The following is a 23,601-nucleotide window of genomic DNA, read 5'->3' as shown; positions in this document are numbered from 1 at the left end:
ACGGAGAATCTTACAGTTATAAATAGCCAAGTGAGGAAGGGAAAATGGATAAGAACTTAAAGATTCCTCTTTAGCTAGTAAAGCAAGTTTAAGCAGAAAATCTTTCATTAAATCAAGCTCCAGAGATTATATGACAGAAAAACGATCTAGGAATCAAGTATGTATCCTTAGACTAAATACAAGGTGGTCTAAATGAGACCCTCCTAAATGCACTTTGAGATCATAAGAGTCACACTGTTCATACTACCTACCGACTCAGTTGACAACAGGTGAATTCTACTGCCCTTCAGGTAGATTGCTTATTGGGTTTATTTTCTTTCACTGGCTACTACCCTGCACTAGCATTTTGAAATATCTATGCTTTTCCTAGTATTTGGTAATTTTTATCTAACCCTTTTAAAATATTTACCACGTGTAAATATAATAACGGGGAAAAGGACATCAGCCTTCAAATATTTTTGGAAAATCTCAGGAAATTTCTTATCTGTTTATTTCTATCAAAATACGTAATCAGTGATTTTGTTCCCATACTTTTTAACCATGTTCAACATTTAACGAAAGGCTGCTGAAAGAAACAAGCTGACATACTGCTGCAGGGTTCTGATAGGGAATGTGAAGCCTTCTAATCATCCCAGCTGAACACTGAATGTAAATAAATACTTACTTACAATGTCATATTCTTATATATACATAATATATAAGAATAAAAAGAAGTGATCTGCAAAGCATTATGAGTTTATTCCCTTAAATTTCTCCTCTCTCGTCTTCCCTCACCTAACCCCTCCCTTTATCCCAATTTTAACATAAAACTAAATTGGCTCGTAAAAGCATTATACCACAGAGAATAAACCAACATGTTCTACACTGGCTATAATACAACAGAAATGTAATGAAATTACGAACTTGACATCCTATAAGCTTCTTTTTCATTAGTTTTGATTCAATGAAGTTCTGAAAAAGATAATTCCTCCTAGGATTTCTACTTTTTTGGATAAAAATGAAAATTATTTGAGAGAGAGAGAGTGTGTGTGTGTGTGTGTGTGTGTGTGTGTGTGTGTATGTGTGTTAGTTTGGGTTTTTGTCTTATTTGTTTTTAATTTAGACCACACAGGCTCTGAACTAAGCACCATCTTTTATCCCAGTACATTTATTATATTATATAACACCAATTGGCAATAAAAACTTATAGACTGCTAAAAAAATGAACAAATGAACTAGGAATATGGTCCAACCTGTCAGCAGTTCAGACTGATTGCATGAGATTAATCTTTGCACAAAGAAAAATCAACTATATTATACACAAAATCATTTTAATCCCTATAGAACTAGTCTTGAAAATAAAAGGCAACCTTCAGACAGCAAAGAAACAGATATGGTAAAATCATAGACTTATAACTCAGGCATTAAATGCCGTTAATTTTACAACTAAAAAATATTTTTATTATGGAGCACCATTCAAGACAGCCTATATAAAAGGCACACTGACCAATTTGTATACGTTGAAATAAATCTGCAATTAGTTAAACTAAAATTGAATTTAATGTAATAATTTGAAAAGAGGATATTAATTACTCTTATGGATAATCGCAGTTTACTACAGATAATGAAGGAAAAATACCGAAGATAATTGAAACTGTATCAATAATCTATAAACCTCCCTTTAATCATTAAATTCAAGTATCTATCTAACCATCTGCCAGAGCTAAGAAACAAAACACAAAAACCATCTTAATCTATTCATAGAGAAATTAAGTATTAAACTTTGTTTTTCTGCAAAATCCACTTACCATTCCAAGCATCTTAAGCTTGAAATTACCACTCTAAAACATATACACATTTCTCTCCTTAACGAGCACAACGAATCATCACTTAAGCTCTATGCTCTGGACCCAGAGCCACAACTACGCAGGGTTCCATAACCTCAAAGCGGAAAGGGTGCCATTATAAACTCAGCAAAGCAGAACGCTTTGCTTTTTGAGTGGATATTTCTAAGCTTTTCCATTTTTCATCGTAACTAGTAGCCTCTCTCTCCCTTGTTGTTATTTTAATCTGTTAGGCTAGGAGAGGCTAGGAAACCAGATAACAAAGTGTGTATATTCTATCTAGAAAAAGATTCAATAGATTCTTTTTTTTTTTTTTTTAAAGATTTTATTTATTTATTTTTCCCCCCAAAGCCCCAGTAGATAGTTGTGTGTCACAGCTGCACATCCTTCTAGTTGCTGTGTGTGGGACGCGGCCTCAGCATGGCCAGAGAAGCAGCGCGTCGGTGCGAGCCCGGGATCCGAACCCGGGTCGCCAGCAGCAGAGCGCGCTCACTTAACCACCAAGCCACGGGGCCGGCCCTCAATAGATTCTGAGTAAGAGCCAAGGAGCTTCCTACAAATAAGACACATGAGTTTTAATAAAGGAGCTTCTTGAATGCTTCTGAACTGATCAGAGGCATCTTTCTGTTTACTTCTAGGTTCTGTATTCTAGAATGCTGAGGTTAATATTAACAAATAAATAACCTGTGAATAACTTAACTATCAATTGAATTTTTATATCCTCTCCCTATCCATCTTTTGGAAATACGTACAAACAAACTCAGAAGAACAAAAAGCAGGCAATTTACAGAACAGAGAAACCATGCTATTTGTCAAACGATGGTCCCACATCAGTCACCAACGATGACTTTTTTTTTTTATAATTTTATTTATTTATTTTTTCCCCCAAAGCCCCAGTAGATTGTTGTATGTCATAGCTGCACATCCTTCTAGTTGCTGTATGTGGGACACGGCCTCAGCATGGCCGGAGAAGCGGTGCGTCGGTGCGCGCCCGGGATCCGAACCTGGGCCGCCAGCAGCGGAGCGCGTGCACTTAACCGCTGAGCCACGGGGCCAGCCTTCAGCTACTACTTTTAAATCCAAACTATTCTTCTGCTCATAGCAACTCCAAAATGCACTAAAGAAGTCACATTTCTGAACCTAGTTTACATATGTTAGAGCATCTCTCTTCTCTTCAGAGGTAAGGAGTAAAAAACTGGAAACAAAGTGACTTGAGAGATTCCTGATGACAACTATCCTAAATTTAAGATGGGCTCCCTTCTCTGCACACTACATTATAATATTAATAATGCTATTATGCCTATCAATACCTAAAAAGGAAAATAGTCGAGCAAACATCCACATTTATTTTGTTTTGCTTGCCAATGTGAAAATATTACATTGTTTTCCTATTCCTTCACAGTAGGATAATAAAGGACATTCACTAAGGAGCTTGCTTGATGGTAACAAGAATATTTTAGAATTGTACACAGACAAAAGAAACAAGAACTGAATATTTTACAGAACTATGTCTTTCTACTTAATATTAACATAATTTTTTTACAGCTTTATACAGGCTGATTTTTTTCTTTTAATCAAAGATCATATCATTCTTTTTTAAACGTCATGCTAAAATGATAAATTGTCTGGGTGTCACCATAAGGTTCTTGGAGCATCCTTGTATTTTAATAATAGATTAAATAGGACAGATAATTTATAAATGGCATTTAAATTTAGGATAGTTATAGAATTTTAAACAGTGTATTTCAGACTCTGTGATAAAATGGATGCTTCAAGACAGAAAATTGCCCTAAAAAATTAGAAATTATCAACTACCAAAATAAACTCTGTCTTGTGGCCAACAGATTTGAAATCTACATAAATTATAAAGAAAAAATTGCCTTTAAATGTTGTTTATATTTTATACCAAAACTTAATTATCTAAGTTATTAAGATTCAAAGTTGTATACAGTTGGTGAAGATAGGGGGAACTTAGCATTCTAAAGTAGTGTTGATAGAAAAAGTAAGCAAAAGCAACTTGGTGATAAGATTCAAATGTTAACATCGTTAATATCTATTGACCTAGCATTTCCATTTCTTATCATTTATTCTGTGAAAATATTCCCACAAGTATCCAGAGATATATGTCCAAAGATACTCATTTTAGAATTGCTGCTATCAACAACAACAACAAAAAGAAACAATAGAGGAAATGTCCCTTAATATCAAATTGTTTAAATAAACTATGGTAGTTCTGTACAAAAAAATAGTGAACAATTGTTAAAAAGAATGAAGTATATATATATAAATACACTGACATGGAACAATCCCCCAAGGATACATGGTTAAATGGAAAAAGAGGAAGTTATAAAACAGCATGTGTAATATAAACAGATTTTTGTTACTTTTTAAAACCATATCTACAAGAAAAAAAGAATTGGAGAACCATGCACTAAAGTTGAAAGCAGCTACCTTTGAGGGTGGGACTAAGTGCAATCTAATGTATAAATTCTTTGTTTTTGTAATGTTTATATGTCATATAAGGAAGATATATTAATTTAATAAATTGCTTTAAGATCTTTAAACATACTATTTCTACAAAGCTTCATAGGAACTTCACAATGGCCCTTAAATACTTAGGTCATTAAAATAGGTTCCATTTAGCAAAATGTGGTTCAGAACAGCCCTATTATATAAAACAAAGATTAACCAACTGAGAGTTATGGTTTCAAAAATCTTACACAGAAGTTTTATAAACCTTACTAAAGTAAAAAATAATTCCAACGTGAATGTTTTTTTCCATAGGTTTTTCTTGTCTTAACCACAAAGAGATCTTTTAGGAAATCATACCTACTGTTATAAATATTTTCCCAAAGCTAATGATTCCTTACATTTTTTCTGTTATGTTCAAGTAAAATTAAATACTTTTATCAGCATAAAGAGTATAATCTCATTTCTATAAAATTGTTTATCTACCTTCTACCTGAGCACATGCAAAGACTAATAATGTTCACCTAATGTTAACGATGGGCATTTCCGAGCAATGAATGTTGAGTAATTTTTTTACCCTCTTCTTTGTATTCTTCTGCATTGCCCATATTATTTATAATGAGTATATGTCACTTACATAATTTAAAAAGTCTTTTTTTACATGTATTTTTTAATTAGCTACTGTCATTTTACCCCTTTTATCTTGAAATTAATATCTTTTCAGGACTCATGATGCACCAAGACTTTCTCCATTTTTTTACCTTCTGGGCTCTAATGACTAGCTCATAAAAAAAGGAAAAAAAAGAATACACAACATCATGGAACTACCATAAGATCCCATAGACTTAAAAGTAAGTTTCATGTTTAAAACAAAAGTTCTGCTCCCCAATCACATGGTTAGGAATATCTGTGTGATACATTACCTCCGTAATCTGACGGATGAATGGAGCTTGAATTCACATACATCAATTCATGGTCTTAATATATGGGCCCAAAGGCTAGGCCACAAGGAATCAAAAAATTAGGGAAATTAAGCCATTAAAATTGGATAAGCTAAGGGGAAAAATAGCAAAGTTAAAGAGGCAAGGAATTGGTAAGTGGAAGGGAGAGGAGGAAAGAGAAAGCTAGGGGAGATTTAAGAGCTCAGTACCTACCTCAAAGTTTCCAGAGAAAAAGAAAGTGAGTTTTTAAGCCATTAGAAATACTTCAGGCGTGCTTCCTATTTTTTCAAGAAATCACAGATATTTAGAATTAAAATAAAACTCTAGTTCTACTTTCACCTATACATAAACTAATAAAGGATAAAAAACCAACTCACCTGCCTGGCGTACTGGGAATTCCACATGGTCAGAGACTATAATCCGAAGTAAACTGGGGGCAAAATTGATTATCTTGTAGGACTGAAATTACAAAGAAACATTTTATAAAATAGGGAAATATAAAAGAATAACTATTAGCACCTGTTCCTGAATATATTACTAACCAAATAAAGGAAAACTTTTAAGGTGAGAGAAACTCTCCAAGGCAAAATGAAGATTAATAAAATACTTCAAGTCAAAAAAACTTACAATAAAGTGATGACTAAAAAGTATGAACATTTTTATGTTTTTTTTTTTAACACATATTGTCAAAATGTTCTCCAGAAAGGGTGTAGCAATTTGCACTCCCAACGGTGTGTCCATCTATCCAATACAGGGATTAGCACCTTACTCATATTTTAAACTACATTTCTGCTAGGTTGAATTTTTTTCCTGTTTGTTGGCTATTCGTTTTCTTCTACTCATTCCTTATTCCCTTTATCCTTTTATAAATGGAATATTTGTTTTATTCTTAATAAATTCTAAGAGCTATTTATGAATCTAAAATCTCAACCTTTTATTTGACTATACATTGCAAGTTTCTTCTCAGCTTATTTGTGCTTCAATTTTGTTTACGGTATTTTTGAAAAGAGGAAAATATGGGCTACAGAAAACAGGAGATCTGACACAGGATAATGGACAACATCATGTTAAATAGCTACGCATGAGCTATGGGGAGGAACCAGTGGGCCTCACAAGACAGTGTTGAGAGCTGTCATCACCAGCTGTCCTCTGCTGCTGCATCATCTTTTAAACTTAACGATGCCCAAGTGAGCCTGTGGTGATGGAGTGCCTGCTGCCTGGTCATTTCTCCCCACAGACAGGTTCTACTTTGACCTACTCCCAAGTTTGGCCATGGTGACTTCAAAAGTAAGAAAAATACAGAGCAGCCCATTCCTTCTGACCATATTCCCTCCAGATGTCTAGTACCTGGACCATGTTACAGCCCTGCCACATTCCCAGAGCTTACACTTGGCCTTGCCTGCTGACATTCCCAGAAAAGACTCATAAATTCTCAGTGAGGGTAAAGCCAGACAATGACGCAGAGAGTCTGTTCAGCTTACCTCCTCCCAGGAGGAGGATCTAGGGTGGCATCCCTTTCAATACATGACTAGGTTTATGCACGCCACTCCGTTTTTTAATTTATCATCTTTCCTATTCATTTACTTATAATAGCATCTATTAAGATAAATGTTTGACTAAAAAATTTGGAGAAAGCTGGCATCTAAAATATTGATACTTTCCATCAAAGAACATTATGCTTTCCAAATCTCTCTATATCCTTCAGTAAAATTTTGAATTATCTTATAATTGTTCTTCCTTTCAACCTGTAGAAACCTCAGAATCTTAAATCTGTTATATATGAAAAATTCTGTTTTATCCATAATTAAACCACCAGAATTTTAAAGCAGTTTTTAAGAAAACAGATTTAACAGCAGTTTACAGGAGTCAAAATTAATACAGATTCAGCCCAATCTTCTACACCTTCTACATTTCCATTATTATAAAATAACTCATGTTTATAACTTTTGAGATCCTGGAAGATCTTGTAGTGAATCAAAGATTAAAACATCTATAGTTTTGTTCTAATCTATATAGTTTAGTTACTTATTTTAAAAATCTTATCACATGTAAGTACAAAATAACTTTTATACTTAGATTAATGCTACTTATTTGAGAGTAGTTATTTTAGAGACTACTTTTATTTCAACACTGTTGCCATTGTACACATTTTGGAACTCCTTTTTTTCCAACTGTTTGCCATGTCAAAGACCTTCTGCCACTTTTCGTCTTCTCCCTTCAGCCTTGATTCAATCTATGTGAATTTGGCCAGCTAAGATATTCAGTGCTAAATTCAGATATATTCTCATACTACTTTCCTCACAAATAATCATCGAATTTCATTTTCCACCTTGGGCTTCAAGTTTCTAAGAAAAAAAAAAAGACATTTCTCAATAATGTTCTTGAGGATATTTACTTTATATCCGTGAAGTTTTCTGAAAATAAGCAGTTGATCTGCTTAGCCACATTCTGCATTTTATGAGAACTCATTTAACACAAAGACCCGATGTCTTCCCATTTTCCGCCTCACCGCCCCCGCTACATTAACTTTTCTGGTCTTCCAAAAGGCCAGGTTGAGGGCCTTGACTGAACTTGCTGTTCCCTCCATTCCTCTCCCAGCTCTTCATCCGGTTCACTCCTTCACAACACTTAGGTCTCTACTCAGTGTCATTCTTCAGAGAATGACTACCTTATTTATACATCCCAACACAGTCTCTCCAGGGCTTTACTCTCTGTAGCACTTACGACTTGAAACTATATTATTTACTTGTCTATATCCCCACTATAATACAAGCTCTATGAGAGCAGAGTCTTGGACTAGTGCCTGCTATAACTCGATAAATATATGTTATGCATATAAGCAAACTCTCTTAAAAGGCAATAAAAAGGACGCCTACACATGCACAGAAAAGCAGGGATTGCAAAGCTTGGCAATGAAGGTACATATTTTTATTTCCCTATTGAGGCCACATAGAGAATGATTTATTAAAAGATGACACCTTTCTGGATGAGTTACTGGAGCAAGATATCTACTCATTCCCACTTCCCTATGCTGCTGCTAAAGGGACTTCTGGGTTTAGAGACAGTGAGAGATATGTACAGGATGCATTCTTAATATCCTGAGATAAAACTGAAAATGCATTTTCCCAGAGAAACAATATCACGAATACAGTCAAGGAACCAGTCGCTGGTAACAGAAATATGTTGGCTACACACAAAAAAAATAGCTCCAAATAAGAATTTAGCCTTTGGAACACAGGCTGTTATGTTTTCAAGTTGCCTACTCTTCTAAATGGCAATTGACAAATCAATCAGTACACTGCAGGAGCTGCCCCCATTTCCTATGCAGAGCATATTTGCTGAGGGGGGACCTAGACTAAAATAAATGAGCTGGACTCCAATCACTTAGGGTAGATTACCCACCTGTTTATCCAACAAAGTAGGATGTTACAGTGGTGGTAAAGGATAAGCATACAAAACCCAACCTTATAACCATGTTTTACTATAAGGTTATGCGACAGTATATGTTAGTCTCCTACTTACAGACAATTCAAAAAATATTTAATGAAAGCATATTATAATCCAAAGCATTATATAAAATATAAATGTTAAATGAGTGGCATAGGAATAAACTACTTTGAGAAGTTGCAGAGGAAACTGCGGTCTATGATGAGTTACGTAGATATGGAGCAGGGCAGAGTGAGGATGGAATGGATTTGGATCCAAATACCATGGAGATAAAAAGAGTTGGGTCCTAAATGTGTCTTCTAGTTCTGCAGGCTTTCCCACCTATCTTTTCCACTTCTCTAAAGTCGACTGCACTTATATACTAATGCATCAGAAACAAAGCACAGGCAGGCTAACAGAGGCAGGAAAGCACAACATGGGATCAAAGATATGATCCCTATTCACACTATCAAAGTAATAGTGATAACAGCTGGCCTCATTGTGAGGCGAAAGGGGTCACAAACAGGCCAACTCTCCTGTTCACACTAGCAGATTGCAAATTCAGCTCTTGCTTTGTTCCCCTAACCAACCCCTGGATTACTATTCTCCTAGCTAATCCACAAATAGTACATCTACTCTGCAAAGCCCAAGACAGGTACTGACACTAACTTCCCCCTCTTCTGAGTGACAGTCCTCTTTCTGAGGCACCAATACATTCCCTTTGGGCTTCTGCGCAACTCAACCTTCTCTCCGGAGTCAGTGTCTCCACTCTCCCTTTTATCTCTTGGGAATCCTGGATTCACACTTACTCCAAACTCCACCCAGATTTCCCATTAAAATAATCCCTTTCAAAGATTCACAACACATATCTGGACTTTAACGTCAACTCCAACCAGGGAAAACCTTAGTGAAGTCCTACAGAAACATTCACTTAGGACAGTTGTTCTCACACTTTAGGAAGCACAAGATCACCTAGCTAGCTAATTATTTTTTTTTTTTTAAGATTTTATTTATTCATTTTTTCCCCCCAAAGCCCCAGTAGATAGTTGTATGCCATAGGTTCACATCCTTCTAGTTGCTGTACGTGGGACTCGGCCTCGCGTTGGACGGAGATGTGGTGCCTCGGGGCGCGCCCGGGATCCGAACCCGGGCCGCCAGCATCAGAGCGCGCGCACTTAACCGCTAAGCCACGGAGCCGGCCCCATAGCTAGCTAATTAAAACGTGATTGGGCTCCACTCCCTGCCTTTCTGATTCTTTAAGTCTAGAGTGACTTAAAGTCTATGGGGATAATCTGCACGTCCAACAAGTTCCTAGGTGATGTTGATGCTGCTCATCCTGGGCAACACTTTGAGAACCACTCACAAATTTAGGTATATTCCTTTACATTTTAAGGATTACTGCAACCTCAAACAGCTGTCACTCTATCCTGGGGGTAGACTTTAATTTGTACTTTTTAGTGAAAGGTCTATAATTCATTCTTACAGGTGAGGAGGAGAAAATAAGGTAGAGTTTGGGATCATTAAAATTTTGAAATATGGTGGTAAGGCTGGAATTAGGTCAAGGCTAGTTAGTAGGAATAGAGGATGGAGGATAAAAGAAAGTCTTACACATTTTAGCGTTTATAAGAAATCCCTCCAAACAAACATTACTCGACGTGTCTTTTGTAAAGCAGCACCACCATGAAAATTGCCTATTCTTCCTAGAGCATTTCCCGACAGCATTTCCCAGCGCTCCAACAAAACTGCCAATCAGTGTCAAAACAATCCTGCCAACCCCACAGAAGCAGGCGATGGGCAGGGTTACCCACAGCAACACCTAAAAAGGGTTGGGTCCGGAGAAAAGCTGAACTCAGATTTGAATTTTAAGTGAATTTTCCCACCCTCGTCCCCAAGTCAGCGTACCGAAGGAAAAGAAATTACACCCTGAAAACACAAGCAAAGCTTGCTAAAGCTTTTTTCTGCGGACCAGGCGGGCTGAACAAACTGCACTGGGGAAGGAAACCGACACGACAAGGTGCAAAGGTGGCCAACAGGTGCGCGAGCTGTTCAGAAAAGATCCGGGGAGCGCCGCTAAACTGGAGCCGGGCCGGGGGGCGGGACAGGCCGAGGGAAGCGTCAGGGTCCGGAGCCCCGCGGGGTGGAGAGGGGGGCGCCGAGGAGGGAGAGCTCGGCTAGCCGGCGAGAGGCGCCGCTCCGGCGGCAGGGGGGCGCCGCAGGCCCGCTCCTCACCTGGTTGAGCTCGTTCTCAGCGGCGATCCGCAGCTTGGGGTCGATGGTGCCCTTCAGCGCCTGGATGATCCGGTTGAGGTCCATCTCCCCGGGTGGGGGCTCCGCGGCCCCCGGACCAGTAGGCCAGACTGCAGCTTTAGTTTTCTTCTGACCCTCTCAGCCTCCTCCTCCGCGACCCCTGGACTACCTCACGCCCCACCCCCCGCCACCGTCGCCACCTGCAGCCACTTGCTGCGCCACTCTGACTCCGCGCCCCCTGTCCTCCCTTTCTACCCCCCACAACTCGCTCTCCATTCACCCTTTTACGACAGCCGGTGGGAGGCGGGAGAAGTGAGAAGAGGAAGCGGCTCTTCCTTTACGGCGGCCTCTTCCCCCGGGCGTGATGCTATGGCCGCCCCCCACAGGCGGCCGCCATGCTGTCGTACGGAAAGTGGTCTCGGCTTCTTCCCCGGAGGGACACTGAGCTCACTAGCTCCGGCAGGCGGCCGCCATGCTGCCGTACGGAAAATAGCCTCCCGCCGCTTCCCAGCGGGAGAAACGGGCTGGCTAGTGGTCTCTTTACAGCTGCTTCCAAATTAAGCATCTATGGAGGGAGTGGCACTTTTTGTTAGTCTGAGCACTGTCTGGGCATCACAACTGAGCCTGTTCCAGGGCAGACTTGTTGGGACCTTGAGATTATCTGGCCCACAGAAGGACGCGGTCCCCTGGGTCTGTGGGAGCCATCATTTCATTCATTGACTGAACATTTGTTAAACATCGATGTTTGAACCAGAGTACTGAGATATTTGGGTACCACATTATAACAAGATGAATTCGATGCAGGTTATCTTGAAGGAACTTACAATCTGATAGAAGAGACTAATTTAAACAGATAAAATTTATTTACAGAGTAACTGTGGAAATAGATCATAAAAACTAGCTATATGCCTGAGGGTTTCCGAAAAACTTCTGGAACTTCTCAGAAAAACTTCTCAGAAAAGTAGTGAAAAGCAAGAAGGGTTATACGGTTTCCACCCACTGTGGCCATATCTGGCCCCACAATTTCAATGGCATAAAAATATTCAGGAGCTAGTTTTTCCTGAGGCTAACCCAGAAAGAGTCCTCATTACATTTAGTAAAGAAGATGACTGTGAGCAAAATACATCTGAGGGGATGTGATCTTTCCAGGAGCAGATAAGATAGATTTGTTCAATCAAGAGAGTAGAAAATATGTGGCAGAAAACTTGGCTTCCTGAAAGCTATTTCCTCTGCAGAGGCTGTAAGCGGGACAATGCCCCTCAACTGGGTGCAAACATGCCTAACAATATGTCTCTGATTGCTTCCAGTTTTGCCCATCATTAATCCATTCTCCATACTGCCACCAGAGTTATGTTTCTTAAAGGTTAATACTGTCGTGTCCCTTCCTTGATGACATCTCATCAACATCAAGATAAAAAACAAAGTCCTTAGCACCACTTCAGAGTCTTTTGAAACAGTGTCTTTCACCTCCACACAGTTTCATTAACCCACTCTTTTGGACCTCATGATAATCTAAAACTCCTTGACCTCTGAAATCTTAACTCCAATATCTTCTTTTTAACTTAGGATCTATTCTTCCATCTCTTTCCCTCAATAATTCTACACCCGTTTTCCAACTCAATCACTTTTCCAATTCTCCTGAGTCTATCCATTCCTGACCACACATCCTTCTTTGCTATTAAACACCCAATTCAACTTCTCAAGTCTATCCTTGACCCACTGTGCAAACTGATACCAATAAAAAAGTGTGTGCTTTGCTAAAACTCAACAATTGCATTCCTTGTCTTTGATCAGCACCATCTTCCATTCTCTCACCAATTGTTCCAACCCTCAAGACTCTTCTCAAATTCCCTACCCCTTCTCACAGAGCCCTGCAGAGATGAGCAAAGTCATCAGGCTCAACTTGCTCAAACACAAATTAATCCCTGCTTACCCCTCCTCACCTCCTTCTCTCTAGTCTGAACCCAATCCTCTCCCATTTCCTCTGGGACCTTGCTCCATAAATCTCTCTCCTCTCTTCTATGTATTTTTTCATTAAAATAAATTTTAGGTATTATTACATGTTGACAATATGTAAAAGTTTGTCCTATATTTTAAGCCTCTTTCTCTCCCTCGATTCAACCTCAGCCTAACAACATTTCCCCCCAGTTAAAAAACTATCTTTCTTCAGTAATGCTTTCTAATTATTGTTCATTCTTTTTCATTCCAAAGAATGGTCATTGTCTTTACTTCCTTACTTCCTATTCATGCTTCAATCAGCTATCCCCAGGCTTCTGCCCTCATTTCCTCCACTGAAATTGCCAAGCAAAAATCAACACTGATCCCTCAGATACCAAATGCAAGAGACATTTTCAGTTCTCAGATATCAGAGAGAGATATCTGACACTGTTATTATATGCTTTTAAAAAAATATTTCTTTCCTTATTTCTCTTAAAGAATATATTCCTAACCCTTTGATTACTCACTTGATCGGCCAATTCTTAAACACTGGTGCTTCCCAGGACTCTGTCCTCAGCCCTCCTTTCTTTCTCCTCCACCCATTCTGCTTTAGTAATTTCATCCACCTATATAACTTTAACCATCAACTCAACAGGGACAATTTACAAAACTGCTTCTAACCAAGATCTCTTTCCTTAAACTAGATGTATCCAAATTTCTACCTGGATGTACCCAAATCCTTTAAGGCACATGTCTAAAACTGAACTCTGGTAGCACTAAAGATGGTTTGGAGTAGGGACAAACTTGATGCAGTCATTCCAATAATGTAAAAGGAGAGAAGTAAAAAACAGTGACACCACCAAATATGCTGGCAAGGATGCAGAGAAACTGGATCACTCACATATTGTTGGTAGGAGTGTGAAATGGTACAGCCTCTGTGGAAAACCAGTTAAACAAACTGTGGCACATCTATAACCATGGACTTCTACTGAGCAATAAAAAGGAATGATACACACAACAACCTGGATAAATCTCCAGAGAATTATGCTAAGTGAAAAAAGCCAATCCCAAAAAAGTCAAATACTATCTGATTATACTTATATAACATTCCTAAATTGACAAATCATAGAAAGAACGGATCAGTGGTTGTGAGGGGTTAAAGTGGAGGTGGGGACAAGACAGAGAAGTGGGTGTGACTATAAAAGGGCAACATGAAGGATCCCTGTGTGATGGAAACGTTCTGTATATTGACTGTATCAGCGTCAACATCTTGGTTGTGACATTGTACTACAGTTTTGCAAGATGTATCATTGAGAAAAATTGGATAAAGAGTATACAGGATCCATCTGTATTATTTTTTACAACTGCATGAGAATCTACAATTATCTCAAAAGAAAAACTTTAACAAAATTAAAAAGAGAATTGATATTCCCATGCAAACTTCATATGCTTTGGAAAGACTCAGCGAAAACAAGTTACTAAAAAACAATGCTGTCAAATTAGCAGTGTCCAAGACAACCGGAAAACACCTACAAGCATCTACCATTCTGCTCTCAGATTTCTTTACAAGTGTTTTAAAATAGCTTTCCCTAAACTATAACTTATGTTTAACTTACAAATGGTTCATTGTTTGAGTCTCCTTTTTTTTTTTATTACTTTGCTTAATATGAGGATGTCTATATTTACTGATATCCTCTACCATGTTTAAGGTAGAAATTTGAGCCAGCTATGTTGTCTTGTATTATCATGGTTTGCATATGCCTTACCTCTCTGCCTGTTTCTTCACCTGCTTCCAAACGCTGTCATGACAACTAAATGAGATAAGCACATTGCTCATGCTACATACATGCTCAATGTTAACTATTATCATTGTATTCTATTTAACATGAGAGAAGAGACACCTTATTCAACTTTTGATGAATGTGACATAGTACGACATAGTCTCCCACTATGCCTGGCACATAATAAGCAATAAATAAGTACTGGTTGAATTAATAAATGAATGCATGTGAGAGAAAAATAAGGGGTCTGGAATAGGATATCCACAGCAGGAATAAAAAAGACAGATATGAGATATTTCACAGGTTCAATCAACAGGAATTTGTGACTGATTAGATATACAAAGTAACAAAGAGACATCAAGAATGATTCTCCAAGTTTCAAGCTTTGCTGACCTATAGAAGTCATTAGCAAGGGAAAATGCAAGGAGTGTTAGATTTTAGAGGAAGGATGAGTTTGTCTTTGGACATGTTGAACTACAAGTGCTTATGAGTTATACAGCTAGAGATTTCCAGTGACAACTGGAAATCCCCATCTGGCACTCACAAAAGAGCTGGGTTAGAAGGCAGGAAGTATGGCAGGGGAAAGAAGGAATAAAAGGATGGAGTTAGAGAACTGTGAGTCATCTGTGTACTATATAGGTTAGTTGACACCCTAGAAGTGGATGACATTACCCTAGAAATATAGCATAGAGAATAACTGGCATGATTACAGCTCAAATTACAGAAAGTAATTTCTTAATCCAAGCACTGCCACTATGGCCTTTTTTGAGATTTAACATTTTAGTCTTCTAAATGCACTATCACACAGCTGTCGTCCCATCTGTTGGTCCCAGCTCATCTGCTGGTCGATGTTAGTAGGCTTGAATCTAGTCCATACAGTAAAGAGGAAATGGAAGCTAAAACCCAATGCACAAAAATCCCTATCTGAAAGTTTAACAATACATCTTTCAAACCATGTTAAATAATCTGTAAGCGAATACTGTAAAGTTCGTGATTAGACACCTTTACTCCAAAAGTGTCTATACTGGCAGAGCTCTACATCATGTCACCTGAAATATATGCAAGAGTATATGCATCTACCTTGTAAATGTAAGATCTTTAGTCTTTTGTTAATAGAAGTCAGCAGTAATCTTTAAAATGTCACATAACCAAAAGCCCTGAGTAGACTTTTCTAAAAGAATGTGACAGACCTCTCAGTTAAAGAGAAATTAGAAGGGAAAAAAAAAGTCAGTGATATATAAGCTAAAGTAATAGGCGGTTAGGAAGTTTCTGAACAAAAGCCAGAAACTTCACTCTCCAAGAGACCAAAACGGTAGTGGTGGGGGGTGGGAGGAGGGAGAGAAGCTCAAGACAGTATTAGCTAGGACTAAAGAAGAAATATTTACTTTCAAGTCAGTTTTTTCCTCAAAAGGTTGTTCCTTCATTTCCTCAGGCTTTCCACGTTTCTCATTGGAAAAGGAGTCATCCTGCCTCAGCTTCAGGACCTGTGAGAAACTGTAACTTATGACAGCCTTCAAGCGAGTCCACTTTGTTCAGTTCACAAAGTATTTAGTTTGCCATAGCAAAGCTTAGTGCACCACTAACACGTGTGTGTGCAAAAGAGCGATGAAAAATATGGTGAAGGCGACAGCACCTAAGAACTAAAGAGGAAGAAGTACTGCAGAAAACGTTACGCTGTACTTGGACTTGTGAGAGCCAAGTCTGGCTCAGGCACTTCCGCTTGTGGCCTTAGAAAGTCAATCTCCAAGAGTCTCAATTTTCTTATCCCTTAAAACAGTATCTACCTCTCCAGGGCCATTGTGAGGACCAAATAAGATTACGCAGATGAGAAGACTCTGTAAATTATGAGGTGAAATGCAAATATTAGTAAAACATGAAAGGTATTTAGGTTTTTATGGTAAAACTTTTTCAGACATTATCCCAGGCTTAATGATAATTAAAACAAACCCTCAAGCTCTGTCCAAGGAAAGACAAGGCAGGGTAAGTACCACAGCCATCTACTATTTTTTCTTTCACTTTAAAATTTTTAACAAAAAAGTGATATGTACATTTCAAGTTCTACAGTAAGATTCAGAATGTAAAGTAAAATTCTTCCATCCTCCTACTACAACCCCCTTTCCTTAAAGCCAAAACTACCAAATTGCTTGTATATACCACCAGAAAAAAATGATTCAAGTAATGACGTATACATGCTTTTAGAAATTGTTACACAAACAATATTGCACACTCTGCTCTGTATCTTCCCTTTTGACTTATTTAACCAATTCCCTAGTGATGGGCATCTAAGTTGTTTCTCATTTTTGCTATTATAATCAATGCTATACAAAATACCTGTATGCGTGTATCTCGGCATAATTCTGTAACTATTTGCAAAGTCCTAGCAGTGGAATTTCTGGGTCCAAAAGGATGTACGTTATCTTGACAGTTATTGCCAATTTACTCAGCAAATATGTACCAATTTTATTTCCGTCTACACTATGAGTGCCCATTTCCCCGTGCTTACCAAAATATGCACTTTAAAACTTTACATATGCTTACTGATCATTCTTTTGTATGCATGTATGAACTGCCTCTTCACATCTGTTGCCTTTTTTTTGGCCATCTTTTTCTTATTGATTTCCTCCCACTGCAGGTGGTCATTTGTCTTTTGAGATTATTTCCCCTAAACAGAAGTCTTAGGGGAATAAAATCTGTGTGTCAAATTTTTCCATCCTTTCTGGCTTCTGGATTTTGTGTCCCACTTAGAAAGTTCTTCCCTACTCCCACATTGATGTTCTCCCCCAAAAAATCATGCTACCATGAACACAAAATTAACAAGTCCCACCTCCACATTCAAAGCTTCCAATTATTTTTTTAGTGCCCCATTCTTAAATATGGTCAACCAATTATCACAAAACTCTGAGCAAATATAACAATATAGATACGAGATTAGAACAAAGAGAAAAAGTGTAGGAAACAGACTACAAAGGGAAGAAAACTTAAAAAACCTTTATCCGTAGAATTAGAAAATAATGCAATCATGAAACAAGAACAGAATACATATATGTAAGGAATGTTCAGATAACAGAAGTGTACTGATAAATTTTAAATGTAGCAGAAACTTAAAACTCTGTAAAAAGGTAGGAAGATAAAATCAAGGAAATCTCCCAGAAAGTAAAACTTAGAAACGAGAAAAGATGAGAAACTTAAATTACCAGTCCAGGGAGGTCTAGCTTCTAAATAGCAAATGTGCCAGACGTAGAACAGAAAAAATAAGGGTATGATAGAAATCAAAGAAATAACTCAACAAGAGATTTGCTCTCAGATGAAATGGATGAAATTGACATGCCTGACGTGTCTGAACATCTGAATATCATCCATCTTTGCAACCCCAGAGCTAGGTACAAATTACATAACTCACATATTTGAAAGACTAATTGTTTATTTCAAGGTATGAGGCCCTTGAAATAAAATGAATAAAAGAAAAAGCCTTGAGAAACCTAGAATTCGTGAGCCTAAAACCTCTTGGTATCGATAACAGGTAACAACAATATTTTACAATCTGCCATGCAACGTCTTAACACTGGTAGCAAGCAAGCTATACCTATCAGTTGTCCACACCTGCCCAAAAGCTGAAAAATGAGGACAAAGCTATTGGCCTAATCATTAAAGTGGTGACTAAGATACCCCTGAGACAGATTAGCAGATAGAGGACCTAGATAGACAAATCTAAACTTTTTTCATCAAAATAAAGTGTTTGGCAGGGGAGCAGAGTGGAATACATATGGAAAAACTTCAACGTCTATATGCCAACAATTTTTTCACCTTATAAAATATCCTAGTTATCACAAGCATCACAATAGAACATCAGTGATTAAAGCTAAGGAATTAAACTTGGCAAATAGGAAAAATTAAAATATAAAAACATAGTATGTGATGTCAAAGCACTGTAAAAATATAGCTATTGTGGAGTTGAGAAAGTTAAAAAAAATAGGATGGTTGACAGATAATTGGTACAGGAAACAAGTGAGCAACCTCTCAAAAAACATTTCCTGCTTTAAACACCTGCATTTACTCACTAAATCATTTTAGAGGAGATAAGAGTCAGCAGCTCACAATTTTGCGGGGAGAATTCACTTAACAAAAGACTAAAAGATTTAAAGTGAAAGAAAAAGACTTGGGGAAGAATTTAGTAAATAGAAAAACTTACTTTACCTCCCCCATCTCCACCTCCAGTAAGACAACTAAGTATCTATATATTCAGGGACTACATAGTAATCATAGGGAATGCCTTTCTACTTCAGTCATATCTACAACAAGATCTTCCCAATAAAATACAAATTCTTTACACAAGGTCCATAAATGGGCTTTACGTATCTATGGATCCCCACTCCATCTCTTGCAAATGTATCCAAAATCTGTGCATGTGTATATCTTTCTATAAAGACATTTGGACTTTTACTAAGAGCTTCCAGAAGAACTCGTTTCAAAAAGTTATACTGCTTCAGAATGAAAGATTTATCCATTCATTCTTGTAAGTCTAAGAACAGTTAATTTCTAGTTATCTTTACCTGTAGGAAAATAGTATTTCACTTCAAGTACTCTTCTAAAGAAAAGGGAACCCTCATACACTGTTGATGAGAATGCAAACTGGTGCAGCCACTATGGAAAACAGTATGGAGATTTCTCAAAAAACTAAAAATAGAAATACCATACGACTCAGCTATCCCACCACTGGGTATTTATCCAAAGAACGTGAAATCAACAATTCAAAGAGATTTCCACACCCCTATGTTCATCCCAGCATTATTCACAATAGCCAAGATGTGGAAGCAACCCAAGTGTCCATCAACAAATGAATGGATAAAGATGTGGTATATATACAAAATGGAATACTACTCAGCCATAAAAAAAAGACAAAAATCGTGCCATTTGTGACAACATGGATGGACCTTGAGGGTATTACACTAAGCAAAATAAGTCAAAGAAGGACAAATACCATACAATTTCACTCACGTGGAAGATAAACACATGGACAAGGAGAACAGATTAGTGGTTACCAGAGGGGAAGGGGGTGGGGGGAGGGCAAAAGGTATAAAGGGGCACACATGACGGATAAAAACCAGACTGTTGATGGTGAACATGATGCAGTCTATACAGAAACTAAAATATGATAATGTACACCTGAAATTTACATGTTATAAGCCAATATGACTTCAATTAAAAAAAAAGGATAGACATATATAGATCAATGAAATAGAATTGAGAGTCCAGAAATTTAAAATAAATGTATTCTCCTAAAATGTGACTATTATCAGGAGAGGATACTCTTGTTGTTGGACACTTACCTTAAAAAATATAAAGAATCACTTACAATACTTTAAATAAACACTGATTGTGTGCAGGAGAAAAGACTAAGCTCAAGATTCTAACGCAGTAGAAAACATAATGGCTACAAAGGGCCTCCCAGAACTTGATAACAACTGTTCTCAAACATCAAGTTTTCCCCTCATTATTTAATCATAGTTCTACTTTCCTGTATACTTTTTAGTTTGTGTTCTGGATATAAAAGCCACGAACTAATTTATTTAACTGGAATACTAATGTCCCTAACCCACAAAGTACCTACCATGAGTTGAAAAAGTTCTGTTAAACAGTGAATCACATTCATTCTCTATCTTTAGAACACTATACCAACATTTAACATCATGGAGAGTTAAACATGGCTTCAGGGTTTAATCCAGCTCAAAAATATTAACTATAATAATTTAATGCTCTTATACCATCTTCCTGAGATTATTTAACACCTCAGAGTGAGAGGAGGATGAAAACAAGAACTTTCTGCCTCAGCAAGTGACTTCCCTTGGTTGCAGAGTAAGAATGCCCTCCTCCAACCCTTAATATATTCCAGAATATTGCAATCGAAATGCTTACTTTTAAAAACTGTTCTTTAAAGTAACTGAGAAATAAAATATTAAGTTTTTATTAATGAGAAACATATACAAGCTTAAATTGTGAAGTGTGAGAAAATGCTACATGTCTAGAATGGATACTAAACTCTGGCAGTGCCTGCTATACTGCATAAAACAATATATACTCACACACAGAACCCTGAAGTTTTCAGAATGAGAAAAAAAACAATTATAGCACCTAACATTTATTAAATGCTTATGTGCCAGGCACTGTGTTAAGTCTTTTAGATATATTCTTAGTTGAACTTCAAAATTGCACTCTGAGGTTGATCTGTCATCATCCCCATTTTACATTTGGGGAAATGGTCTTAAAAAAAAAAAAAAGATCTTAGAGGTTAAAATCACTTGCCCAAGATCAGTTACTAAATAGAGATCTTAGAGGTAAAATAATTTGCCAAGAACACAATCAGCACTCAAACACAGCATTGCCTGATGACAGACCTATGCTTTCAATGACTAAACATTTTGCAAAAATTAAACTTAGAACCCACTAGAAAGCGTTAAGACTTACTGATGGTGGACCAGTAGTCCCACCTGTGTATCTCTTATTGTATCCTGTATTATTACACATGTAGTAGGTACCTGAAGATAGCTAACTAAAGGATAGCACATGCCCTATTGCAAACAGCTTCAAGGAGAATGTGATTTGGCCAATGGAAAACAGAGGAAATCTTCTCATGAAATGACATGTAAATATGAGAGAAAAGTTAACTCTAAAAGGAGTTATTATATATAAAAGGCTTATTTTAAAATAATAGCATGAACTCATGAATACCCATTCAAGAGTTATCAGTGATGAATACTATAAATTAGATATTTTACCTCTCAACTAAATGTTTAATCAAATAAGAACACTGAAGGTGCAGATAACTTTTTTATTGAGGCACAACAAGGCATTATAACTTGCCTGAACTTGAGGCAGTCAGTTTAGTAAGCTGAACGTTAATACAGTTAAGGATTAAGTGCAAACAATATACATTCACAGCTTGACTAGCGAGGCTACATCACAATTTATAAAGTGCCAGATTAGTGCTAATTGTCATTCAGCTTGAAATTTTTCACCTTGGAGAGGAAAACAAAAAACTAAGGACCTTCTCCTTCCTCTAGGAATGAAAACATTTTCCTAAACCAATCAGTCACAAGGGCAAGGACTACTTTTCCTTTAATCCCGCTAATTAGAACACCATCCTTTTATTGTCAATTCTGAACTGACTTTCAATCTTGATAAAGAAGATAGCCTGAAAACGTAGAATATTTCCAACTACTTCCATAAATTGCTCCCCTGTGCAAACGTAACCATATCTGGTCTCCCTGGAAGAGCTGAAGAATTGCATGATTGCTAGCAGTTTCATGGTCTGGAGCACCATCATTGGCATAGGCAGATACCAAGACCTCTTCATTCTTCATGAGGTTGACATACAGTGGCACATTCACTGCCAGCTTTAGCATGTGAAAAATGAAAACGTAAGTGCCATTCACCGGACAATTAAATCTACCAAGCTGAAGATCAAAAGTTTCTCCCAAGTTGTTCAGAAGAAGATCAAACACAATAGGTTGGTCTAAAGTTCCAGGGGCGAGATTAGAGGTTCTGGCTGCTGAGAAGGCAACTCGCATCTGCTGAGGCAGGGGATAGACGTGTACTGGCAGTATGGTGGCTGCTGGATTTGTCACTGGCACATCCACAGGGGTCATGCTACGGGAGTCTCCTTGTCCAGAGTCACCACTGTTAAAGGTTTCGTTGTCTCTCTCTGGGCTGCTCACCTGAGAAGAATCACTCCACCCTGCTGTTTTATTAGCAACAGTGAGTTTCTCATAATGAAGCAGTTAGCTTTGAACACAATATTTAACATTAGTCGGCTACTGAAACACAGACAAAGATACATTTTATAGTAAATTCCAAAAAAAAAAAACCCAATAACGTATAGCTGCAGTATACTTTTCTAGATTTTTCTGGCAATAGGCTTTTATACTACTATTCTAAAGCCAGAAGGGGACTAGATGATTTTATCTGGTAGCCTCATTTTTTTTTTTTTTTTTTTTTTAAGATTAAGAAAATGAGGCCCTCAAAGGTTGGATAACTTACCACTAGTTAAGGTGATCCAAGTCTAAAACCCAGGTTTGAACACTCTTTTTACTTCTTTATCTTTCTCCCATAATTCTCATTCAGTTCTTAATTCCTCAGTGATAAATCTACTCAAAGTATCTAATGTAGAAGGACTCAAGAAAACTGAGGTAACATAAAAGAACCAACTTTTAGAACTACTAGCCACTAGCCATTCAAAGACATTTCCCCATGATTAATGCTTGTTCTTTATTTCCAAGTTAATATGATATCATGAAATTTTAATGTTTTCAGTACTGTACGAAAACACTGCTCAGATATAAAGCAAAAGCAATGAGAATATTGGCTACTTTCTTAAAATGAAAAAAACTCTGTTTTCCTGTGACAAAGTTAGTTAATCTTCAGTAATTCTTGATTTTCTCAGTTACCCTGAATCTTTCAATAGTACCTTTACATTTTAAGAAGTATTACAAGTATCCTGCTTTTGCTTCAAGTCCTTGTGTCTTAATTGTTGTTTATTCCAATCTATCAATGTCATGACACTAGAGTATCTATAAGTGCCCATTACTACAAAAACCATGATCCTGAAACATCACAGGAAATTATTTGAAGTCAGCATAGTGAATACATATCTCAGGTTAAATTATGCTCTGGTGTCAAGCAAATTTTTAAACACACACCCCCCCATACACTTTTAATTAAACTAACAACTGATTTCTGCAGCCTTTCTAGTAGTCTAATATCTTCCTCAGGTCTTCAGCACTACACTTAAGCAACTGAACACCTCAAAAGATAGTACTGAAAACAATGTACTTTGGGAAGAACTTGAGAGAAGATGAAGAAAGATCTAGAGGTATGTTCTGGGTACATAGACTACTCAGTTAATTATCCTTACCTCTTGAATTCGCCCGAGGACCGCCAGATGTCCCTCCTCGCTTGTAACACTGCTGGAAATTATCCTAA

At 37.4% G+C, this 23,601-nt stretch overlaps 2 protein-coding genes across 17 annotated transcripts in view; both read right to left on the bottom strand.

Annotated features, from left to right (window-relative positions):
• Positions 1-11,081, bottom strand: part of IPO8 (importin 8) — a 72,818-nt gene extending 61,737 nt beyond the window's left edge. Inside the window, exons 1-2 of the mRNA XM_004441173.3 lie at positions 10,889-11,081; positions 5,611-5,692 (exon numbers count right to left, since the gene is read on the bottom strand). Coding sequence (XP_004441230.2) covers positions 5,611-5,692; positions 10,889-10,972 — 166 coding nt within the window. The 5' untranslated portion in view covers positions 10,973-11,081. The remainder of the gene's footprint in view (positions 1-5,610; positions 5,693-10,888) is intronic.
• Positions 11,082-21,437: 10,356 nt separating this feature from the next.
• The window catches only part of CAPRIN2 (caprin family member 2), a 43,711-nt gene continuing 41,547 nt past the window's right edge, over positions 21,438-23,601 (bottom strand). For 11 of the 16 annotated variants that reach the window (XM_004441171.3, XM_087442603.1, XM_087442605.1 and 8 more), the window contains 2 exons: positions 23,534-23,597; positions 21,438-22,360 (listed from right to left, as the gene is read on the bottom strand). In XM_004441171.3, coding sequence (XP_004441228.2) covers positions 21,792-22,360; positions 23,534-23,597 — 633 coding nt within the window. In that variant the 3' untranslated portion in view covers positions 21,438-21,791. Of the gene's footprint in view, positions 22,405-23,533; positions 23,598-23,601 lie in introns of all 16 variants that reach the window. The other 5 variants (XM_087442610.1, XM_087442611.1, XM_087442613.1 and 2 more) reach the window with 1 other exon arrangement.

Source organism: Ceratotherium simum, chromosome 17 (genome assembly GCF_057802395.1).
Source record: "Ceratotherium simum simum isolate JZ-2026a chromosome 17, ASM5780239v1, whole genome shotgun sequence".
Taxonomy (NCBI): Eukaryota; Metazoa; Chordata; class Mammalia; order Perissodactyla; family Rhinocerotidae; genus Ceratotherium; species Ceratotherium simum.
Note: the sequence above shows the minus strand (reverse complement) of the source record. Positions and strands in the feature narration are given on the sequence as shown.